At 42.3% G+C, this 20619-nt stretch overlaps 1 protein-coding gene across 4 annotated transcripts; it reads right to left on the bottom strand.

Annotated features, from left to right (window-relative positions):
* Window positions 1-5577: 5577 nt before the first annotated feature.
* On the bottom strand, window positions 5578-20224 carry suox (sulfite oxidase). 4 transcript variants are annotated; one of them, XM_039016094.1, is made up of 5 exons: window positions 20112-20224; window positions 11593-11669; window positions 9534-9729; window positions 8987-9259; window positions 5578-7561 (listed from the first exon to the last, which is right to left on the bottom strand). In XM_039016094.1, exons 2-5 carry the CDS (start codon window positions 11649-11651, stop codon window positions 6326-6328), a joined length of 1764 nt encoding a protein of 587 aa, XP_038872022.1. In that variant the 5' UTR covers window positions 11652-11669; window positions 20112-20224; the 3' UTR covers window positions 5578-6325. The 4 variants fall into 4 exon arrangements, with proteins under 4 accessions (XP_038872022.1, XP_038872023.1, XP_038872024.1 ...); XM_039016095.1 differs by lacking the exon at window positions 20112-20224 and adding an exon at window positions 19330-19535; XM_039016096.1 differs by lacking the exon at window positions 20112-20224 and adding an exon at window positions 13292-13312.
* Between the last annotated feature and the right edge of the window lie 395 nt (window positions 20225-20619).

Genomic DNA, 20619 nt, shown 5'->3' on the forward strand with positions numbered 1-20619 from the left:
AGGCCTATCAAGCACATTCCAAGACTTTGTCAAGTGAATATAAAATAGTTAATGAATGAATGTTAAACTTTGTCATTATGCCTTGAATAGAAAGTATGTTGGGTGATAGGCCTTTATAGACCACATTTGATCAAGTGTTCCTTTCAAGTAGCTGCGCAAGCAAGCCCATATTCAACGTCAATCATTTGACCTATGCAAGGGTAGTAAGTCTTCCATTATTATCCATCATAACTGTTTTTATTTTGCGATGTTTGATACATTTATGTTAACAAGGTCATGGTTGGTCCTGCATAGATTTTCACACAGTCCTGGTGCCCTGAGGGCTTAAAGAGACACTGGAGAAATGCTGAATTGAAGTCCACACCATAGCTGCACTGCACAGCTGCACATTCCTCAGCATTCAACAACGTGCCATTGACATATACTGCTGACCAAACCACAGAACTACCTCAGCGTCGGAAATACAGTGCACTGGTTTGAAGCCAGATTGTGAGAATGCAAAAATATGCTAATATGCAGTAAGTGCAACATCAAAACAATAGTCTCAGTCGTTAGTTTCTCATTCTGACTGGACAGCTTTGGAGACTCTTTTTATGTAGCATTTCATCCTCCTCCACCTTGTCATCATTTAGGAGTATATGCTACAATAATGTTAAAACCCCCACACACTTTTGAAGGACGTACTAAGGTTTGCGTTTCAGAAATCAGTTCTACAGCTTAACCCAATGAGTCCCACCCTAACGCCGACGCGTTTTGGACATCTAACCCCTTTTAAAGAATAGCTTTCATGAAAAATGTTTTTTTCATCAAAATACAGATGTTTTAGGCTTAGTTATAGTGAAATACATCAATTATTGTCTTCATTTTGACAGCTAGTTGCAAAAGTGATATATTTTGGTCTTTTAGGAGGTAAATATAGCTCTTTTTGCCCCTAGGTGCTCAACTCTACCATTGAAATCGTGATGAAGAGGCACTACATCAGCTCAAGGGAGGGGTTCGATTTGAAATGCATTCCCTTCTAGATGTGCTTGGTGGTACCAACTGAAGGCTTACTATAAAAGCAGAGGTGCGTTCAGTTCACTTGAACGTTTGCTACGTTGCAGAACGGTTTGTACTGAATTACACATTTCCCCAAAACGTTCTTATACGTTCATGAACAGACTTTAAGGTACTGTACATTTGCTGCAGTTTGGTGGGTGCAGCGACCACTGGTTGCGACTGGCGAGGTATGAATTCAAGCAAAGAGTGATGAATTTAAAGGGCAGTGGCCCTGCTGACACTGCTCCTCAAACCACAACCCAACCCCACCCCGTTTCTCAAATGGTCGTTCAGTACAGAAACGTTTTTGTTTAATTGAACGTTCCAGAAAGTAAAAACTTACTGAACGCAAACCAGGTGACAGCGCGCCTTATTTGGCAATGGACTTGTTAAGTGTAGTTTTCCAATATATTTTGCATGATGCTTCCTTGACTAGACGTTACACAAAATTAAAAAGGCAGTAAGGCACATTTCCACATATGACCAAATTCTAAGATGTTTCTTACCGTTTCATACACATCTACAGTGTCTTCAGAAAGTATTCACACCCCTTGACTTTTTCAAAATGTTGTTGTGTTACAGTCTGAAATTTAAATGGATTCAATTGACATGTCTTGGTCACTGGCTTACACACAATACCCCATGATGTCAACGTGGAATTATGTTTTTATCAAAAAATGCAATTGAAAAACAAAATGAAAAGGTGAAATATGTTGAGTCAATATGAATTCAATCCCTTTGTTATGGCAAGCCTAAATAAGTTCAGGAGTAAAAATGTGCTTAACAAGTCACATAATAAATTGCATTTAACATGATTTTTTAATCACTACTGAAATTGAATTGTTCAGGTTTTTGGACCAATCTGCTCCAAAGCGGATTTTTGACCACATAGATGAAAGGGGACAGTGTTTTGAGTGCAATTACATGCACATTTAGACATTTCGATAGTTTGCATAGAAAATAGATTGCCTGCTAGGGTGCGTTGCCATTTAACTATCTTGTGTCGATAAAAACAGCTGGACGTAATGACGTCACACCTTTTCCCAAAAACCTACAGTGTGTCTACATTTTTTTGATGTTGATGGTTGATGGGTTGATGTTTCCATTACCCATTTAGGCAAATTGCGTAATACATTGGCAACAGCAGTATGGCCTCCCACCTATCTGTTTCATGTCTCAGGTAGCCCGTGAAAGCCAGCATGGATAGAATGTAATAATTGACTAATATTTGTCATATTCTCAAAACTCTCATGTGCCTAACATATCGCCAAGAATCTAGGCTAGGAAAGTCAGGACAAAATAGATTTTGCAGGCAGTAGGCTAGGCATTTAGAATAAAATGTGGAGTGGCGTTTATAGTTATCACATCACGTGCCCCGCATACATTCGGCAATCATCATTTATTGTAAAAACTAAATTTCCATCATAATTTGTCGCATTAATGAAAGTTCGACAAAATAAAAATCCACCTGTCAAACGATTATTTTTTTTATCTTTAGAAAATGTCTCCTATATCTGTCGTTTCCATTACATATGTCACAATAATATTTTGGGGGGCGGCACTGCTTTTGTCGAATAAATCTGGGTCAATGGAAACCTGAATAAATCTGGGTCAATGGAAACCTGAATAAATCTGGGTAAATGGAAACCTGAATAAATCTGGGTCAATGGAAACCTGAATTAATCTGGGTCAATGGAAACCTGAATAAAACTTGGTCAATGGAAACCTGCCTATAGTGTTTGATCGTGCAGTGATGTTTCACCTTGCTCGCGTGCGCCATCTAATGCATGTTCGATTTTTGAACCAGATTTGACTCCATACAGTTGCTTCATAGATCAATGGTTGTGAGTTCTAATCTCACATGGGGCAGATATTTTTTTTTCTTCTCCAAATCCTTTATTTACAATATTCATCCCATGCCCACACACATCTCATTCTGAAAAGTGAAAGCATACCTGTGAGAGGGGTCACCCTGGTAGTAGTTGTAGGTTTTTATACAGTACCCAAAACCAATCTGAGTTCATTTGGCCATAAGAAAAATAGTTACTGCGTGAATACTGCAATGGGGTTTGGATAGAACTGAGCCCTTTATCTTCATTTTCAAGGTGATGATTGGACTTTTTCCCCCAACACAATACTGCAATAAATGTCCACATTTCATCTTTTTTTTTTGTGTCCCATGGGGGATTTGAATTTACAACACAAGTGGCAATAGATGCAATACACATTGCATGTAGAACCCTTTTTTCTAAGAGTGTAGCTAGCTCCCGTGTCTATTTACTGAAGCATACATCGCTTAGTTGTACAATAGCTTAACAAGACAGAGGTGTGAAAACAGTGTGTGTGGGGATGAAAAGAGGCATGCTAGTCTATTTTATTGTCGTGTGCCATGCTGGAATAGAGTTATGCTGGTGCCAGTGGAGTTATGGGGCTGACTGGGATGGAGAAGTTGTCAGCCATCATTAAGGTCCACTCTAACATATACTGTACCTCCTCCAAATCACTGTCATCAGCTTTACAAGCTGCAAACAGTGGAGACAATGGGGTGGAGAGGAGGCTTTGTGTGGTTTTGGCATGGTCCAGTCTTCACGGGGAGTGTTTGTGGTGATGTGAGTACTTGAGGTCATGCGAGCAGAAAAGCTACTCCTTTCAATTAAGATTGAGTCATTTTGTCCACCAGCCGGCTCTCTCTTGCCTGGGAACGAGGTTAGATTCTGGTAAATGTGTGTGATGGTGCATGTTCTGTCTGGAGCATAGTTTGCAACAGCCATTAAAGTGAAGAAGTTAGAGAAGGGATGGGCAACTTTGATGGGAGTGGGGGCTACAAAAAATCGGAACTTATCATGAGTGGGTCTGCATACCCACATCCACACAGTCAGAGCCGACCCTAGCCTTTTGGGGGCCCTAAAATGTTGTTTTTGCTGACATTTGCTAATTGAGTGAATGTCAGTAACTGACATAACAAGAGAAGAACTGCTGATGCACAAACACATTTTGGAAATTGATCCATGGGCCTTCAAAGGAGGGGCCGCGGGCCATCAGTTGACCATCCGTGAGTTAGAGGAATGGGTTCACAACCAGATGCCCCCATGCAAAAACATTTATTGATTTGCTTAATTCCTGTATTTATTCATCCTGCTATAAAAATAAATAGCATGTGCAAAAACATGCAGATTTCTGGTCAAGTGTTCTGTATCTGATAAACATAATAATGATATTGCTCTGCCAGCACAATTTCTGTGTAGTCAAATCAAATCAAATGTTATTTGTCACATGCGCCGAATACAACAGGTAGACCTTACAGTGAAATGCTTACTTACAAGCCTTTAACCAACAATGCAGTTAAGAAAAATAGATAAGTAAAAAAAAAATATATATATATTATTATTACTTTTTAAAAAGAGCAGCAGTAAATTAACATTAGCGAGGCCATATACAGGGGGTACCGGTACAGTCAATGTGTGGGGGCACCGGTTAGTCAAGGTAATATGTATACTACCGTTCAAAAGTTTGGGGTCACTTAGAAATGTCATTGTTTTTGAAAGAAAAGCAAATTTTTTGTCCATTAAAATAACATCACATTTATCAGAAATACAGTGTAGATATTGTTAATGTTGTAAATGACTATTGTAGCTGGAAACGGCAGATTGTGTATGGAATATCTACATAGGCGTACAGAGGCCAATTATCAGCAGCCATCACACCTGTGTTCCAATGACACGTTGTGTTAGCTAATCCAAGTTTATAATTTTAAAGGCTAATTGATCATCAGAAAACCCTTTTGCAATTATGTTAGCACAGCTGACAACTGTTGTTCTGATTAAAGAAATAATAAAACTGGCCTTCTTTAAACTAGTTGAGTATCTGGAGCATCAGCATTAGCATTTGTGGGTTCGATTACAGGCTCAAAATGGCCAGAAACAAATAACTTTCTTCTGAAACTCGTCAGTCTATTCTTGTTCTGAGAAACGAAGGCTATTCCAAACTGAAGATCTCGTACAACGCTGTGTACTACTCCCTTCACAGAACAGCACAAACTGTCTCTAACCAGAATAGAAAGAGGAGTGGGAGGCCCCGGTACACAACTGAGCAAAAGGACAAGTACATTAGAGTGTCTTTGTGAAAGAACTTAAATGGCCTGCACGAGCCCTGACCTCAACCCCATCGAACACCTTTGGGATGAATTGGAACGTCGACTGCGAGCCAGGCCTAACCGCCCAACATCAGTGCCCAACCTCACTAATGCTCTTGTGGCTGAATGGAAGCAAATCCCTGCATCAATGTTCCAACATCTAGTGGAATGCCTTCCCAGAAGAGTGGAGGCTGTTATAGCAGTAAAGGGGGGGACCAACTCCATATTAATGCCCATTGTTTTGGAATGAGATGTTCAACGAGCATACTTTTGTCCACATACTTTTGGTCATGTAGTGTAAGTTTAATATTTAACATGAATGTGTTATTTCTAAATATGTTTTTTTAAGTGTTATTTATTACATGTTCATTTTAAGCTCCTAATCAATCATGTAGCATGTAACCAGATAGGTGGAGAAAACATGTTTTATCACACATGACAAAAGCAGTATCGCTAATTCATTTAAATGCATACATTGTGTGCAAAACAATTTCTCTCAAAAATACAACTGAGAACTTTCTTTTGTGAAAATCAAAACAATATGGTACCTTGCTTAATGCAACAGATAACACTAGCTGAAACTTACAAGATCAAATTGCTTTTGATCTTACACAATTAATAATTAGTTATACAATAGACAATTTATCAATTGCTATAATCAATATGGGTTAAGACAATGCAAAGAATCAAAGAATTAGAATATTCTCTGGATCCAGCAAATGACACCCATGTAAAATCAAGAAATGGAAGCAAGATTGTCATCAAAGCCAAAGAAGTTAGTGAATAGATTTTAGGATATGAAAAGGACAGCACTGGCAAGGTGTTTTTGCTTGTCCTTGAGCAACTGTTGACACCAACAGATTTGCTTCTGTTATCTTGTTTTGTGGTGCGTTTGGGATTCTTTTTAACCCAACTGGCCACAATGTTCTTTAAGCGCTCAACATTAGCTACACACAGATGAATGCCGATTTTAATTTTTCCATCTCCACTGAACGGAATTAGCTGTTTTGCGGCACAACAAGTCAACAGAGGGGTCTTTAGTTTCAGTTCCCCCAGAGCTTTAGCGTGTTACACGCTGTCTGTCTGGAGAGGGGCAGGTTAAAACATCATCTGTTTTCCTCTACACTCTTTAAGACTTGAACACAACCCCCTAGATCACAACAGTTTCTGCTCTTCCTCATCCTCCTTGACTGTGACTTTCACCCTGTGCCAGGCATTACTCAAAACTCCCCTCAGGTTCCAGATAGGTGCCACTGAGTCTGGCTGCATGTTGTAGCTGTTGTCCACCGCCTTGCACACAATCTCCAGTTCCTGGGCCGCGGGGGGCAGTGGGGCTGTCAGCTCCCACAGCTTCCAGGCCCAGGCTCTGCCAGGTGGGGGCGAGGGGGCCGGGACCTGCCCCTTCTCACTGCTCTGTAGCTGCGCCACTTGCCAGGTCCGCCCCCCATCCAGAGACACATCGACACGCACCACCTCCCGGCCGCCCCCGCTCCAAGCGTAGCCCTTCACCGTCACCTCCTCTGCGCTGCGTTCCACCACGGCTCCCTCCGCTGGCTGGGTGATGGCCGACTGGACGGGCAGCTCCTGGATGGCTGGGGCCGACTTGAAGTCCACCGTGTCCCAGTCAGTGGCAGGGGAGAAGCCCTTGTAGTCATTCTGCTGCCAGTGGCTGCTGCTCTCCTCATCACTCACTATGATCTTTCCCAGCCACTTGACATTGCGGGCGCCCACCGTTCCCGGCACCACCACCCGTACGGGATAGCCGTGGTCAGCAGGTAGGTCTTCTCCATTCATCTGGTATGCCAGCAGCACGTCGCCCTCTTCACTGACCGCCTTGTTGAGCGGGATAGATGCCCCGTAGGTGGTGCCGGTCACGTCACTGTCAAGGCCTTCAAATTGAACGTGGGATGTTTGCTGGGCCACCTCTGGCCTGTAGCCAGCTGCCAGCAGCACATCCTTCAGCCTGGCGCCGCTCCACGTAGCATTACTTATCGCAGCTATGCCCCAATTGAGCCCCTTCACCTGCTTGACTTTGTTCATCTCTGAGCGGCGGTTGCCAGCACACTGCAGCGTGGCCGTGACTGTGTGTTTGGGGAAGCGTGTCTTCAGCTCCTCTAGAGAGAGGCTCAGAGGTGCTCCACCAGACACACCCTCCACCTGCAGCCGGTAGGATTTCGGGTCCACTTGTGGCACTGGCAGGTGGTTCCTCTTAAAGAAGATGGCTGAAGGGGTGATGTAGTTGTCGGAGAGGATTTCGGGTGGGGGCTCGGCATTGAAGGGCTTGAGGCTGTTGATGCGCAGGGCAGGGTGCCGCTCCGGGTCGGTGGAGTAGGGGTCCGTGGATTTCACGCTTTGTTGCTTCCGCCGGTCCTCCGCACTCAGCTCACCCACCTTTAAAAAAAAAAAAAAAAGTATACAATATATATAACACACATACACAGTGCCTTCGGAAAGTATCCAGACCCCTTGACTTTTTCCAAATGTTGTTAGGTTACAGCCTTATTCTAAAATTGAGGAAAAAATAAACTATTTAATCAATCTACACACAATACTCCATAATGACAAAGCAAAAACAGGATTTTAGAAATGTTTGCTAATTTATTAAATATAAAAAACTCAAGGACATTGAGACTTGTCCCGAAGCCACTCCTGCATTGTTTTGGCTGTGTGCTTAGGGTCGTTGTTCTGTTGGAAAGTGAACCTATGCCCCAGTCTGAGGTCCTGAGAACTCTGGAGCAGGTTTTCATCAAGGATCTCTCTGTACTTTGCTCTGTTCATCTTTCCCTCAATCCTGACTAGTCTCCCAGTCTCTGCCGCAGAAAAACATCCCCACAGCCTAATGCTACCACCACCATGCTTCACCGCAGGGATGGTGCCAGGTTTCCTCCAGACGTGATGCTTGGCATTCAGGCCAAAGAGTTCAATCTTGGTTTCATCAGACCAGAGAATCTTGTTTCTCATGGTCTGAGAGTCTTTAGGTGCCTTTTGGGAAATTCCAAGAGGAACTCTGGAGCTCTGTCAGAGTGACCATCAGGTTCTTGGTCACCTCCCTGACCAGGGCCCTTTTGTTCAGTTTGGCCATGTGGCCAGCTCTAGGAAGAGTCTTGGTGGTTCCAAACTTCTTCCATTTAAGAATGATGGAGGCTACTGTGTTCTTGGGGACCTTCAATGCTGCAGAAATGTTTTGGTACCCTTCCCCAGATCTGTGCCTCGACACAATCCTGTCTCTGAGCTCTACGGACAATCCCTTCCCATGGCTTGATTTTTGCTCTGACATGCACTGTCAACTATGGGACATTATATAGACAGGTATGTGCCTTTCCAAATTATGTCCAATCAATTGAATTTACCACAGGTGGACTCCAAGTTGTAGAAGCATGATCAATGGAATGATCAATGATCAATGGAAACAAGATGCACCTGAGCTCAATTTCGAGTCTCATAGCAGAGGGTCTGAAAACTTATGTAAATTAGGTATGTGTTTTAATTTGTAATACATTTGCAAAAATAAAATAAAATACACTTTTTGCTTCGTCATTATGGGGTATTGTGTGTAGATTGCTGAGGATTAAAAAAATAATAATAATCAATTTTAGAATAAGGCTGTAATGTAACAAAATGTGGAAAAAGTCAAGAGGTCTGAATACATTCTGAAGGCACTGTATATATTTTGTTATGATATTTAGATAAAAACAGTCAATTCTAACAAAGGTTTCATAATAAGAATTGGTTATGGGAAGATATGCTGTCGTAGCAACATTAGAATTATTCACACCTGCGCAGACCAGATAACAAGACCACACACAGCTCGCCCACCTTATACTCAGACAGGATCTCCAGCACGTGGCCTTGGCTGTGAACGGCGTACAGCGCCCAGAAGGGCTCCAGAGCCCCACCTGCTGCTAGCAGGATCTTATCACCACCAGGGTGCATGGACACAAACTCTGTGATGTCATAGACACTGCCCTTGTAGGTGACCCAGACGCCCTCCTCAACAGAGCGGTGTTTGGTGACCTCGTCCTGGGTGTAGATGGGGAGAGAGGAGGCTGGGGCTATGGGCTGGACTATAGTGGTGGCTGCCTGCTCAGTCTGGAGAGAAGACAAATTACAGCCAAATATCAGCTACAGAAAAAAAAGGGGGGGGGGGGAAAAATAGCAGAAACATACCGAAAAGTAATTTGACATTATTCATGCTACAAAACAGGTAACAAAACGAATTGTACTGAACAATATACAGCCTTGAAAAACTATAAATGCTGTTAAATGCCCATATTGTAGGTTAGATTTCTCCAACAGTATCATAGCATAAATGCACCACAACTTCCATCACACCAGCTATTAGTACGCAGACTGTCCCTCTCACCTGGCTGTGGTGGAGGCCATAGGCCAGTACAGCCCCTGTCCCAGCCAGCAGCCCTGCCAGGGCGTGTCTCCAGTTGGGGCCATGGCTGCGTTGATACTGCCCTGACTTATGCCCCCCATGACTGCTGCCCCAGCGTGCACAGAGGCTGCCCGCACACACTGCCACAGGAAGAGCCGCACCCTGCAACAACTGCACCCTGTAGGAGACACACAGACCAGTGTCACAATCAGACAAACACTAGGGGTGCGTCCCAAATGGCTCTGGCCAAAAGCAGTGCACTATATAGGGAGTCATTTGAGACATACCTAGCAGTTTACTCATGTACTGAATGCATTCATGTTACAGATAGTTACACCCATGTCCATACAAATGACAAGTTATGGTAGGCAGTGCAAATATACTTGAGTAGATCCTGCTGTAAGATAAGGCGTAACTATGCAACTGACAAAAGCTTTTTCTATTCATGGACCAGAGGGCTATTCTACCCATTAGGCCCATTAGACTTAACTGACTTGTTAAAATGGTTTCTATGGTCCAGATTTAACCTGATAATCCAGACAGAGGCCTCTCCTAGGAGACTCCACTCCTTAAAGATGTTAGAGGTCAGGCAAACTGCTTACAGTTCATATCAATAAGCAATAAGACTAACTAAACAAATAAAGGGGGAGACAAATCTGTATTTCAGAAGCTCGTTTGATAAGGAGGTAATTGATTATCTCTGCTCCTGCTTGGAAATCATTAACCCAGCTTCTGACACTAGGGCCGCATTCCTATTTAGTGCACTACCTTTGATCACTTTTTACTTTGAGTGCTGGTCAAAAGTAGTGCACTATGTACAGTACATTTGGAAAGTATTTAGACCCCTTGACATTTTCTACATTTTGTAGACAGAGATCACTCTGACAGAGCTCCAGAGTTCCTCTGTGGAGATGGGACAACCTTCCAGAAGGACAACCATCTCTGCAGCACTCCACCAATCAGGCCTTTATGGTAGAGTGGCAAGACGGACACGTCGGGAGGAAACGTGGCACCATCCCTACGGTGAAGCATGGGGGTGGCAGCATCATGCTGTGGGGATGTTTTTCAGTGGCAGGGACTGGGAGACTAGTCAAGATCGAGAGAAAGATGAACGGAGCAAAGTACAGAGATCCTTGATGAAAACCTGCTCCAGAGCGCTCAGGACCTCAGACTGGGGAGAAGGTTCACCTTCCAACAGGACAACAACCCTATGCACACAGCCAAGACAACGCAGGAGTGGCTTCAGGACAAGTCTCTGAATGTGCTTGAGTGACCCAGCCAGAGCCCGGACTTGAACCCGATCGAACATCTCCGGAGAGACATAAAAATAGCTGTGCAGCGACGCTCGCCATTCAACCTGACAGAGCTTGAGAGGATCTGCAGAGAAGAATGGGTGAAACTCCCTAAATACAGGTGTGCCAAGCTTATAGCGTCATACCCAAGAAGACCCAAGAAGACTCAAGGCTGTAATCGCTGCCAGAGGTTCTTCAACAAAGTACTGAGTAAAGGGTCTGAATACTTATGTAAATGTTATCTTTTTTTAAATATAATTTCTAAAAGACGGTTTTTGCTTTGTCATTATGGGGTATTCTGTGAAGACTGATAGGGGGGAAAACAATTTAATCCATTTTAGAATAAGGCTGTAACTTAACTAAATGTTTAAAAAGTGAAGGGGTCTGAATACTTTCCGAATGATAAGGAATAGGATGACATTTGGGACGCAGATAGCTGTAGTGAAAATGATTCCTTTAAGTCAGTCAGGACATACTGGCCCTGCCTTGCACTTTGCTGGCTGACAGCCCTGGGTGGCTGGTGTATAAACATTTTTTTTTTTAAAGACATGTAAGATCTTTTTAGTGGCTGTTCCGACTCAGACCTTTGACTAGGCATAAACAGGTCATTAAAGTGGACTATAGCAATAAGGAGACAAGGCAGATGCCAGGTCTGCCAGAATGGCAATGCAGTTAGTGATATATTTTTTTGTAACTTTGACATTACTTTTAATCTGAAAGGTAACAAATGCAGCTTATTTTATGACTACCTTTGAGTCTTGAAAAGGTCTACTCTGGTTAGGCCTCGACAGTGTCTGAGGAGCAGCATTGCATTGGTGTTGGTAGTCTGAGGGGAAAGAAGTACAATTAATAAACAAGAAGCACAAATATACATGTTCCCCTAACATGAACATCTCATTTAAACATACCCATAGCAATTTTGTCATGTAAAAACTGGCGCACTGGCATTTTCCATCCCTTATGCCAGGTTCGGCAATTTACCTGTCTCACATCAACCCACTTGTACTGAGGTGGGAGGGGTGGTAATATTTGAGGTATGTCGTAAAAGCAAGCACAAAAGTGGCAATTGCATGCAGCACGAAAGTTGAGTCCAACCAAAAGCAGGTCTTAACAATAACACAGATTGCTTGGTTTTTCATTTCAGTGTAGCCGTTTTTTTTGTCATGCCCAATGCATTCCCAAACAGCAGCCTATCAACAAAGGATTTGGTTCGTGAGACTGCTTTAAATAAATATTAAATCACCAAAGCTTTATTAAAAGATCAAGTTTAGGAGCAGCAAAACAGTGAGTGAATGCAATCTGTATGATCCTTCCATGATGTTTATAAAACATATTATGTATGGGGGCTGCTCTTGCAGAGACACGGTCATTTGCACTTGTCGTTTTCGTGCTTGTTTATTTAATGTGTTTTAAAGTTGAGATCCACCTCAATCAACCAAGTTTTTAGTGGTATGAAATCCGATAGCTAATAATGAGGCAAATAGCAGTACTTTGCTGTTAGTTTAAAAAAAATGTTTTAAGTGAAATACACCAATCAAGCTGTCGACCTAACCAACAACGGATACAGCGAGCCGTAACCGCGGATATCATACACAAGATATCATGCTTAATCGCCGACCCTTGGCTGCAAGTTTACACTACAATGGACTTTCAATATAAAATGCGAATACTGTCAATACACAGCTGGACTCACCTGCTCCCGCTTTCTCACATTGTGCTATTTACAAACAAACATGTGACTGGCTCAACTGGGGAACTACAATACGTTTCATAATGTAAAATAATGTGACAGGTGAAATTAAGAACGTGATCTGCTTTATCTCCTAACGTATTGCACAAGTTAACTACAGGTATTTGCATAAAAAGTAGCTACAAAAATGAAAATTTATTGAAAAAAACAAACATTGCAAAAATCATTTCAACAGTATTGAAAACCATCCCGTGGCTATTTCCAAATATCCCAGTATACGGTATACCGCCCAAGCCTACTGACGAGCTATAGGCAATACCTTTCCGAGTACCGACAATCCTGCCTGATCTGTCTGAGACCTGGCTTATGGAACAGGAACCTGACTCTGCAGTGGAGCTGGACGGCTACACAATCATTAGAATGGACCGAAGCATCAACTCCGGTAAGAGGAAAGGCAGAAGAGTTTGAGTTCATCAACGAGAAATACTGTAATTCAGCTCATATCACAACGAAGCACCAGGTGTGTACTAAAGACATTGAACTCCTTGCTCTTAACCTACAGCTATACTACCTGCCACAGGAAATAAATCAAGCCTGACTATTTGTTTACATAGCCCACAGCTGCCGACATGATCCATGACCTTGTATCCCAGGCTGAAACAGTCACCTGACGCAGTAAAGCTGATCATGGGAGACTTTAACATGTGCAGTCAATCTGAACATTTACCATCATACCAACAATATTTTACATGTCCTACCTGAAATGAAGCCTGTCTGGACCTCTGTTATGGTAACATCCCAGGTGCGTATTCCTCCAAGCCACTACCCAATCTCGGGGATTCGGCTCATAACATGGTTCGGCTCATCCCAGTCTACAAACCGTGACTGCAGCGAGAGAAGGCTAAATAGGTGGAGATTAAAAGCTGGACTCCTGAAGCTACTGACCAGGACTGTTTCAAGTCCACTGACTGGGTGGCCCTGACGGTCAGCGCCGACGACCTGGAAGAGGCTGTCTTGGAGTACATCCGTTTCAGAGAGGATCTCGCTATTCCCCAAAAGAAAGTCAACATTTTCCCAAATAATAAACCGTGGGTGACTTGGGAATTAAAAGAGCTCCTCGATAAGAAAAAGCGTAGTGTTTAAAATCTGGTGGTAGTAAAGAGCAAAGGAAAAATATTCATAGAAGACTCAAAAGCAATATCAAGGAGTTCAAGGCAGCATACAAAGACAAATTCAAAAACTTTTTTAAGGACAATGACAGTAGGAAAGCCTGGCAAAGGCTACAAACCAACACGGGTTACAAACCAAAGAGACATTGCATGACCGTTGATAATGACTTTGTCTTTGCAAATTATTTGAACAGTTTCTATTGCAGGTTTGATGTGTGATTTTACATCGCAGCAGAAAGTGCAGTCACTGGAAAGCGGGATAATTCCAGATTCATGGAAAAAACAGCTGATTGTCACAGTACCTAAAAAAAACAGGCCAAAAGAAAATAATGACTTATGCCCTGTAATCTGTACCTATGAAATGTTTAGAATTTTTTTTTATAAAAACATCTTCTCTCTGGTGTCTCAACTAAATCCAAACCAGGGGTGTTGATGATGTGTTACTGGTCACGCTGAACAACATTTAAACACTTAGAACAGGCAAAAAGCCTAGTTAAAGTGGTATTCATTGACTTCAGTAGCACGTTCAATAACATCCAATCCCACCTACTGGTGGATAAACTGGTGAATATGGGTGTCAACTCTGTACTGATCAACAGGATTAACAGTTTCCTTGTGAACCGTACCCAACAAGTTAAATTTAACTCCGCCATCTCCACATCTAAAACGGTGAATACGGGAGCCCCGCAAGGTTGCGTACTTTCGCCAATCCTGTACACGAACGATTGTCAATCCTCTGATCCAGCCCACAAATTCTTTAAATACGCAGATGACACCGCTGTTGTGGGTTTCATCCACCCAGGAGCCAGTAACTTCTCAGTGCAATTTGGCGTACCAGTTCAACATTTACCTGCTGTGTCTTTGTCTGCCATAGACCGGTTGGTTGTTTAGCAACAAAACCGACGTGTGCGCAACTATGGGGAAAAACAGACAGGGTTGGCTTAGATTGTTGACATGTCAACTATATTTCGTCTCCAATTGTTATTGAAAACATAAATACATTTGCAAAATGACCACTTGTTTCCTCTCAAATACATTGTTACAGTTGTTGTTTAGCTAGCTAACGAATTTAAGCCATATTAGAATTGACTTGAAATCAGTCAAAACAACTCAAAATAAGACATGGTATCAAGAACAAGATGAAACTATCTGAAATGAGTCACTTACGATTCCCCACGTGGCAGTTTGTCATTGTTGGTAGCTATCTGGCCATCCAGAATCACAACAACTCTGACTTCTGCCCCATTGAAGTGTGTGCATCGTTTTCGTGACGTTGTCAGCTTACTAATTTATTGAAAACCATTAAAGACTACATGCAAAAAAGTCATGCTATTTGTATTTGAGCAATATGATTGGACGTTCATTCAACAACGCTCCTCGCGAGTCACAACTTCTCGAGAAGTACATAGCTAAATTGATGCGTTCACACAGCACACATGAGCTGTCGAGAGTAGAAATAAGCTGGGACCAACACTTTACATGATGCGTTTCTATTTTTGTTCAGTACATTTCCATATGGGCTAGCTGAAAACGTCACGAAAACAATGCACATGCTTCAATGGGGCAGAAGTCAGAGTTGTTGTGATTCTGGATGGCCAGATGGCTACCAACATTGACAAGAAACTGCCATGTGGGGAATCGTACGTGTCTCATTTCAGCTAGTTTCATCTTGTTCTTGATACCATGTCTTGTTTTGAGGTGTTTTGACTGATTTCATGGCAATGCTAATGCTAATATGGCTAAAATTCACAAGCTAGCTAACCAACAACTGTAACAATGTATTTGAGAGACAACAAGTGGTCATTGTGCAAATGTATTTGTTTTCAATAAACATTGGAGACTAAATATAATTTAAATTCTAAGCCAACCCCATTGCTTTGCCCCATAGTTGCGCACACACACACCTGTCAGTTTTGTTGCTAAACAACCAAACCCATTTATTGAAGCCATGTAATTAGGCTTCCTACAATGTAGACCGCAAACAAGTTCAACATATTTAGGAAAGATGAGATAGCCTAGAGAAACTAAATGTATGTAGGCCTATTTAAAAAACTATGCTGTAACGGACTAACATTCTTATTGGAGTTGATGACAATGCAATACATAAAAAGACTGTAAATACACAACTTGAAGCAACCACATACTTAGCCCTGGAGCACGTTCTGATTGGCCAGTGAGGGGGTCAAGCCTACACACACCTACAACTAATTTATGAATCAAAACCCAGTCCTTTCGCACTACCGCACCCATAACTCCGATTGTGAAAATAGCTCAAATATTTCTGCCACACCCCCAAACCTATAATGCTACCGCCAGCACTAAGATTTACCATTGCGTTAGGCCTAGGTTTGTTAAAATAGAGCCCAGTGTGTGTGTGTGACCTAAAAAGAGAGTCGGTGCTATCAGATTTCACTGTGCCTGGGTGACCCCAGCATGAGTAGGGCATGCACCCAACAATACAACCAGGGCATGCACCAAAGTTCAAAATAATTGTTCAAATTGTTCAAAGTACACCTGTCATAACCCATGAAGTAACCTGTTCATAGTAGTACCTAGTTATATCTACAGAGGGGAAAATCTCACATGGCAGGAATAGGGCTAAACTGTTCAGTTTCAGTTCAATGTATATGGAACTCTGTGTCCTAAATGACTCGGTGTTGAGAATGTATGTTTTCAAATAGAAAGGTTAGCCGTAACAATTTAAGGGGTATTTGTCATATGAGATATCCAGTTCCAGTTAACTTAGCATGACTCACTATAACTCGATATGAACTGCTCTCTGTTTCACTGCCAACATGTTTCTGCTGCTCTGGAGTGAAGTTTCCCCTAGACCGGGAGCCTGATTGGTGTTGCACTTTTGCCCCAGCCCCAGCTAACACACCTGACTCCAATAATCAACTTCAGTTCAGAGTGTAATTAGTTTAATCAGCTGTGCGTGCTAGGGGATGGAGAAAAAGTGTGACACCACTCCGGCCCCGAGGGCTGAAGTTACCCATCCCTGCCATAGATACAGATCTAGGATAAGCTTCCCTTCCTCGATACTAACCTTAACCAATAGTGGGGGAAATGCAAAACTGACCCCAGATCAGCATCTAGGGGCAACTTCACCCTATACCAGTTCTGCTCCAGCAACCAATAGGTCTTTCAATCTCCTTCAACGCCTCCTTATTGACCAATCAAGGGCTACCAAGCCAAACTAGCCAAGGGGCGTGAACCAAGGGGAGGGCTAGCTTGTCAGAGTCAGGTCTTTTCTCAGCCCATTCAGAACTGTTACAAAAGTAGATTGCTACAAAAGGATTACAAAAGGAGATTCAGTAGGGAAAGAAGAAGTGGGCTAACTGGGGAAAACTCTGGGCCCTTGTAGTATTAATAAGCTATACATATTGTATCAACACTTATTTAAGTCTTGTTTAAATTCCTGTTTATGACTTTAGCAGCTACCTGCATCATTTACTCATATCAGTATCATCTCATATCAGTTGCTGACAGTACCGCCTAACACCAGTCAGAGCTGTGGGTGACCCTCACGAAACTGGCACTTGATCATATATTATGCATTTTACCACAACTTCCACAACCACCAATGCAGGTATATAACAATTACCTGAGAATTTCATCTGGACGCATTTCGGTAATGAGAATTTGGGGTTAAAATGTAAAAAATTAAGTGTGAAAATGTCAAATGTATTTTAAATCAGACACTAGACATCTTAGTCTTCAGAATGATAGTTGATTGTTGAAGATGCATCATGGTTTTCTAAACTGAATAAATAGAAATGCAACATGTAAACTGTTGGTTTCATGAACTGAAATAAAAGATCCCAGAAATGTTCCATAAGCACAAAAAGCTTATTTCTCTTAAATTTTGTGCACAAATTTGTTTATACCCATTAGTGAACATTTCTCCTTTGCCAAGATAATCCATCCACCTGACAGGTGTGGCATATCAAGAAGCTGATTAAACAGCACAATCATTACACAGGTGCACCTTGTGCTGGGGACAATAAAAGGCCACTCTAAAATGTGCAATTTTGCCACACAAAATGCCACAGATGTCTCACATTTTGAGAGATTGGCATGCTGACTGCAGGAATGTCCACCAGAGCTGTTGCCAGAGAATTGAATGTTCATTTCTTTACCATAAGCTGCCACCAACTTCGTTTTAGAGAATTTGGCAGTACGTCCAACCGGCCTCACAACCGCAGACCACTTGTAACTACACCAGCCCAGGATCTCCACATCCGTCTTCTTTACCTGCGGGATAGTCTGAGACCAGACACCCAGACAGATGATGGAACTGTGGGTTTGCACAACCTAAGAATTTTTGCAAAAGTTGTCTGAAACCATCTCAGGGAAGCTAATTTGAATGCTTGTCGCCCTCAAGAGGGTCTTGACCTGACTGCAGTTCGGCATCGAAACCGACTTCAGTGGGCAAATGCTCACCTTCGATGTTCATTAGCACGGTGGAGAAGTGTGCTCTTCACAGATGAATCCCAGTTTCAACTGTACCGGGCAGATGGCAGACAGCATGTATGGCATTGTGTGAGCGAGTGGTTTGCTGATGTCAACATTGTGAACAGAGATCCCCATGGTGTCAGTGGGGTTATGGTATGGGCAGGCATAAGCTACAGCCAACAAACCCAATTGCATTTTTCAATGGCAAGATCCTGAGGGCAATTGTCATGCCATTCATTCGCCTCATGTTTCAGCATGGCCCTATGTCGTAAGGATCTCTACACTATTCCTAGAAGATTAAAAATGTCCCACTTCTTTCATGGCCTACATAACAACCAGACATGAAGCCTGTTGAGCATGTTTGGGATGCTCTGGATTGACGTGTGCAATAGCGTGTTCCAGTTCCCGCCAATATCCAGCAACTTCGCACAGTCATTGAAGAGGAGTGGGACAACATTCCACAGGTCACAATAAACAACCTGATCAACTCTATGTGAAGGAGACGTGTCATGCTGCATGAGGCAAATGGTGGTCACACCAGATACTGACTGGTTTTCTGATCCATGCCCCTACCTTTTTTAAAAGGTATCTGTGACCAACACATGCATATCTGTGTTCCCAGTCACATGAAATCGATAGATTAGGGCCTAAAATGAATTTATTTCAGTTGACTTATTTCCTTATATGAACGGTAGGCCGTCATTGTAAATAAGAATTTGTTCTAACTGACTTGGCTAGTTAAAAAGGTTCAATTAAAAATAAACATACATTTAAAAAAACTAAAAAAATCTTTGAAATTGTAGCATGTTGCGTTTATATTTTAGTTCAGTGTAATTCAACTACTGCCAGGGTTAAAACAGGTTTCATGAGAATCACCTGACTACACTATCAGAAGAGTGAAAAGTCGGTGATTAATCAACTGTTTTAAGTGGTTTATTGTCCATCATAAATCTACCTAAGACCGATCGGGATAACACGTTAAACACAGCATCCCGGGGCTTCCTTCCTAGAAGCAAACGTCCTGGACACTGAAAGAGTGCATTTACTTATTTTCATGCAAATTGAGGCACTCATGTGGTAAACACCCTTTTAGTAGGTTTTTAATCAAAAGTCAAATATATTTTAAACAAGTTAAATATACTTTAAACACAGCATCCTGGCTTGATACTTACATTCAATATAAACACAGAGTAACAAATCCTGGACACTGCAATAGCGATCCTGCTATATGAGCCACCGTACAATTCCAACTAAGAGAGTTATTAACCCTAAGTATTGACGCAACTCGGGTGTCTGGCTTTCATGCCAGCGACCCGGGTTCGATGCCTTGCCGTTCGTGTCAAAAGTGGGATGACTGCTGTGAGGCCATCAGAACGCACGGCTCGGACTTTTAAGGGGGGTTAAGCATACGAAGCACCGGAACGTGCTTTCCCGTTTGTAAGGGGCAGTGTTATAATTCCTACCAAGTGACGTCACTATTGACGCGATGCGTTGCCTTTCACACCAGCGACCCGGGTTCGATTTTTGGTCCATATATATATATGTGTGTGTGTGTGTGTGTTTTTTCTTAAGTAATCAAAACCATATTAGCTACAGCACTAATTCCACATACCCTTATTTCGAATGGCATCAATGGTTCAATTGATTAAGAAATACTCATGATTAAATTGAATTAATTACCTTTGATGTGCCTGCATAATCAGAAAATCGGATGGATGGCAAAGACCTGATAAAATGTAATGGCTTGTAGCATAGCTGCTACCAGCCGCAAACTAGCTACATTACTTTAGCATTAGCTAGCATGTGGATTTGCCAGCTAGCCATGTCAGGACCAAGTCATAAACAAGCCACTCAATAGTATTTCTAGGTGTGGCTAGTGTTCTTGCATTCCAATAATTGAATAGAAACGATCAATTAATATCTTAAAGAGAAAGTGACATTAACTGTTACTCACCTAAACTTTAATACTGTCTATTTTTTTATATTCCAGATGCACTGCTGACAAGTCCTCGAGGCTCGTTGGGTACGTAGTTTGATTGTCAGTGGGCGAGTTCGTCTTGCATGCCCCGGTGCACCGGGTCGGTTGAGATGTTGCTTAACGACCAATGGAATGGTCTAAAATATGCAACATCCGCCCATCCAGGGCAACTGGCAATGTTAAACGAACTCGCTCATTGTGGAACACTCGCTGGCAGAAATTGGCCAAATAGGGTTAACTAGCTACTTCAACAACAAAAAAATGATCTGTGATGTTATTCCAATTCCTGACGCTGCTGATCAATTTAAATATCCAACATCCACATTTGATCAGATACCACTTTGTTTTACATTATCTGAAGATGGTAAATCCTCACTGTATGAACAACAAATAGTGGGGAGAGATTTCTAAACGAAGATCTGTATTTAGACAAATGTCTTTTAGGTGAACGGAACAAAAATGATCCGGCTCACCGAAAAGACTC

This window comes from Salvelinus namaycush, chromosome 20, assembly GCF_016432855.1.
Source record: "Salvelinus namaycush isolate Seneca chromosome 20, SaNama_1.0, whole genome shotgun sequence".
Taxonomy (NCBI): Eukaryota; Metazoa; Chordata; class Actinopteri; order Salmoniformes; family Salmonidae; genus Salvelinus; species Salvelinus namaycush.

Coding starts and splice junctions, on each gene's coding strand:
- suox (XM_039016094.1), bottom strand. CDS start 11,651: ATGCTGCTCCTCAGACACTGTCGAGGCCTAACCAGAGTAGACCTTTTC. Junction 9,260..9,533: donor ATGGCCTCCACCACAGCCAG/GTGAGAGGGACA, acceptor TCTTCTCTCCAG/ACTGAGCAGGCAGCCACCAC. Junction 7,562..8,986: donor AGATCCTGTCTGAGTATAAG/GTGGGCGAGCTG, acceptor TTTTTTTTAAAG/GTGGGTGAGCTGAGTGCGGA.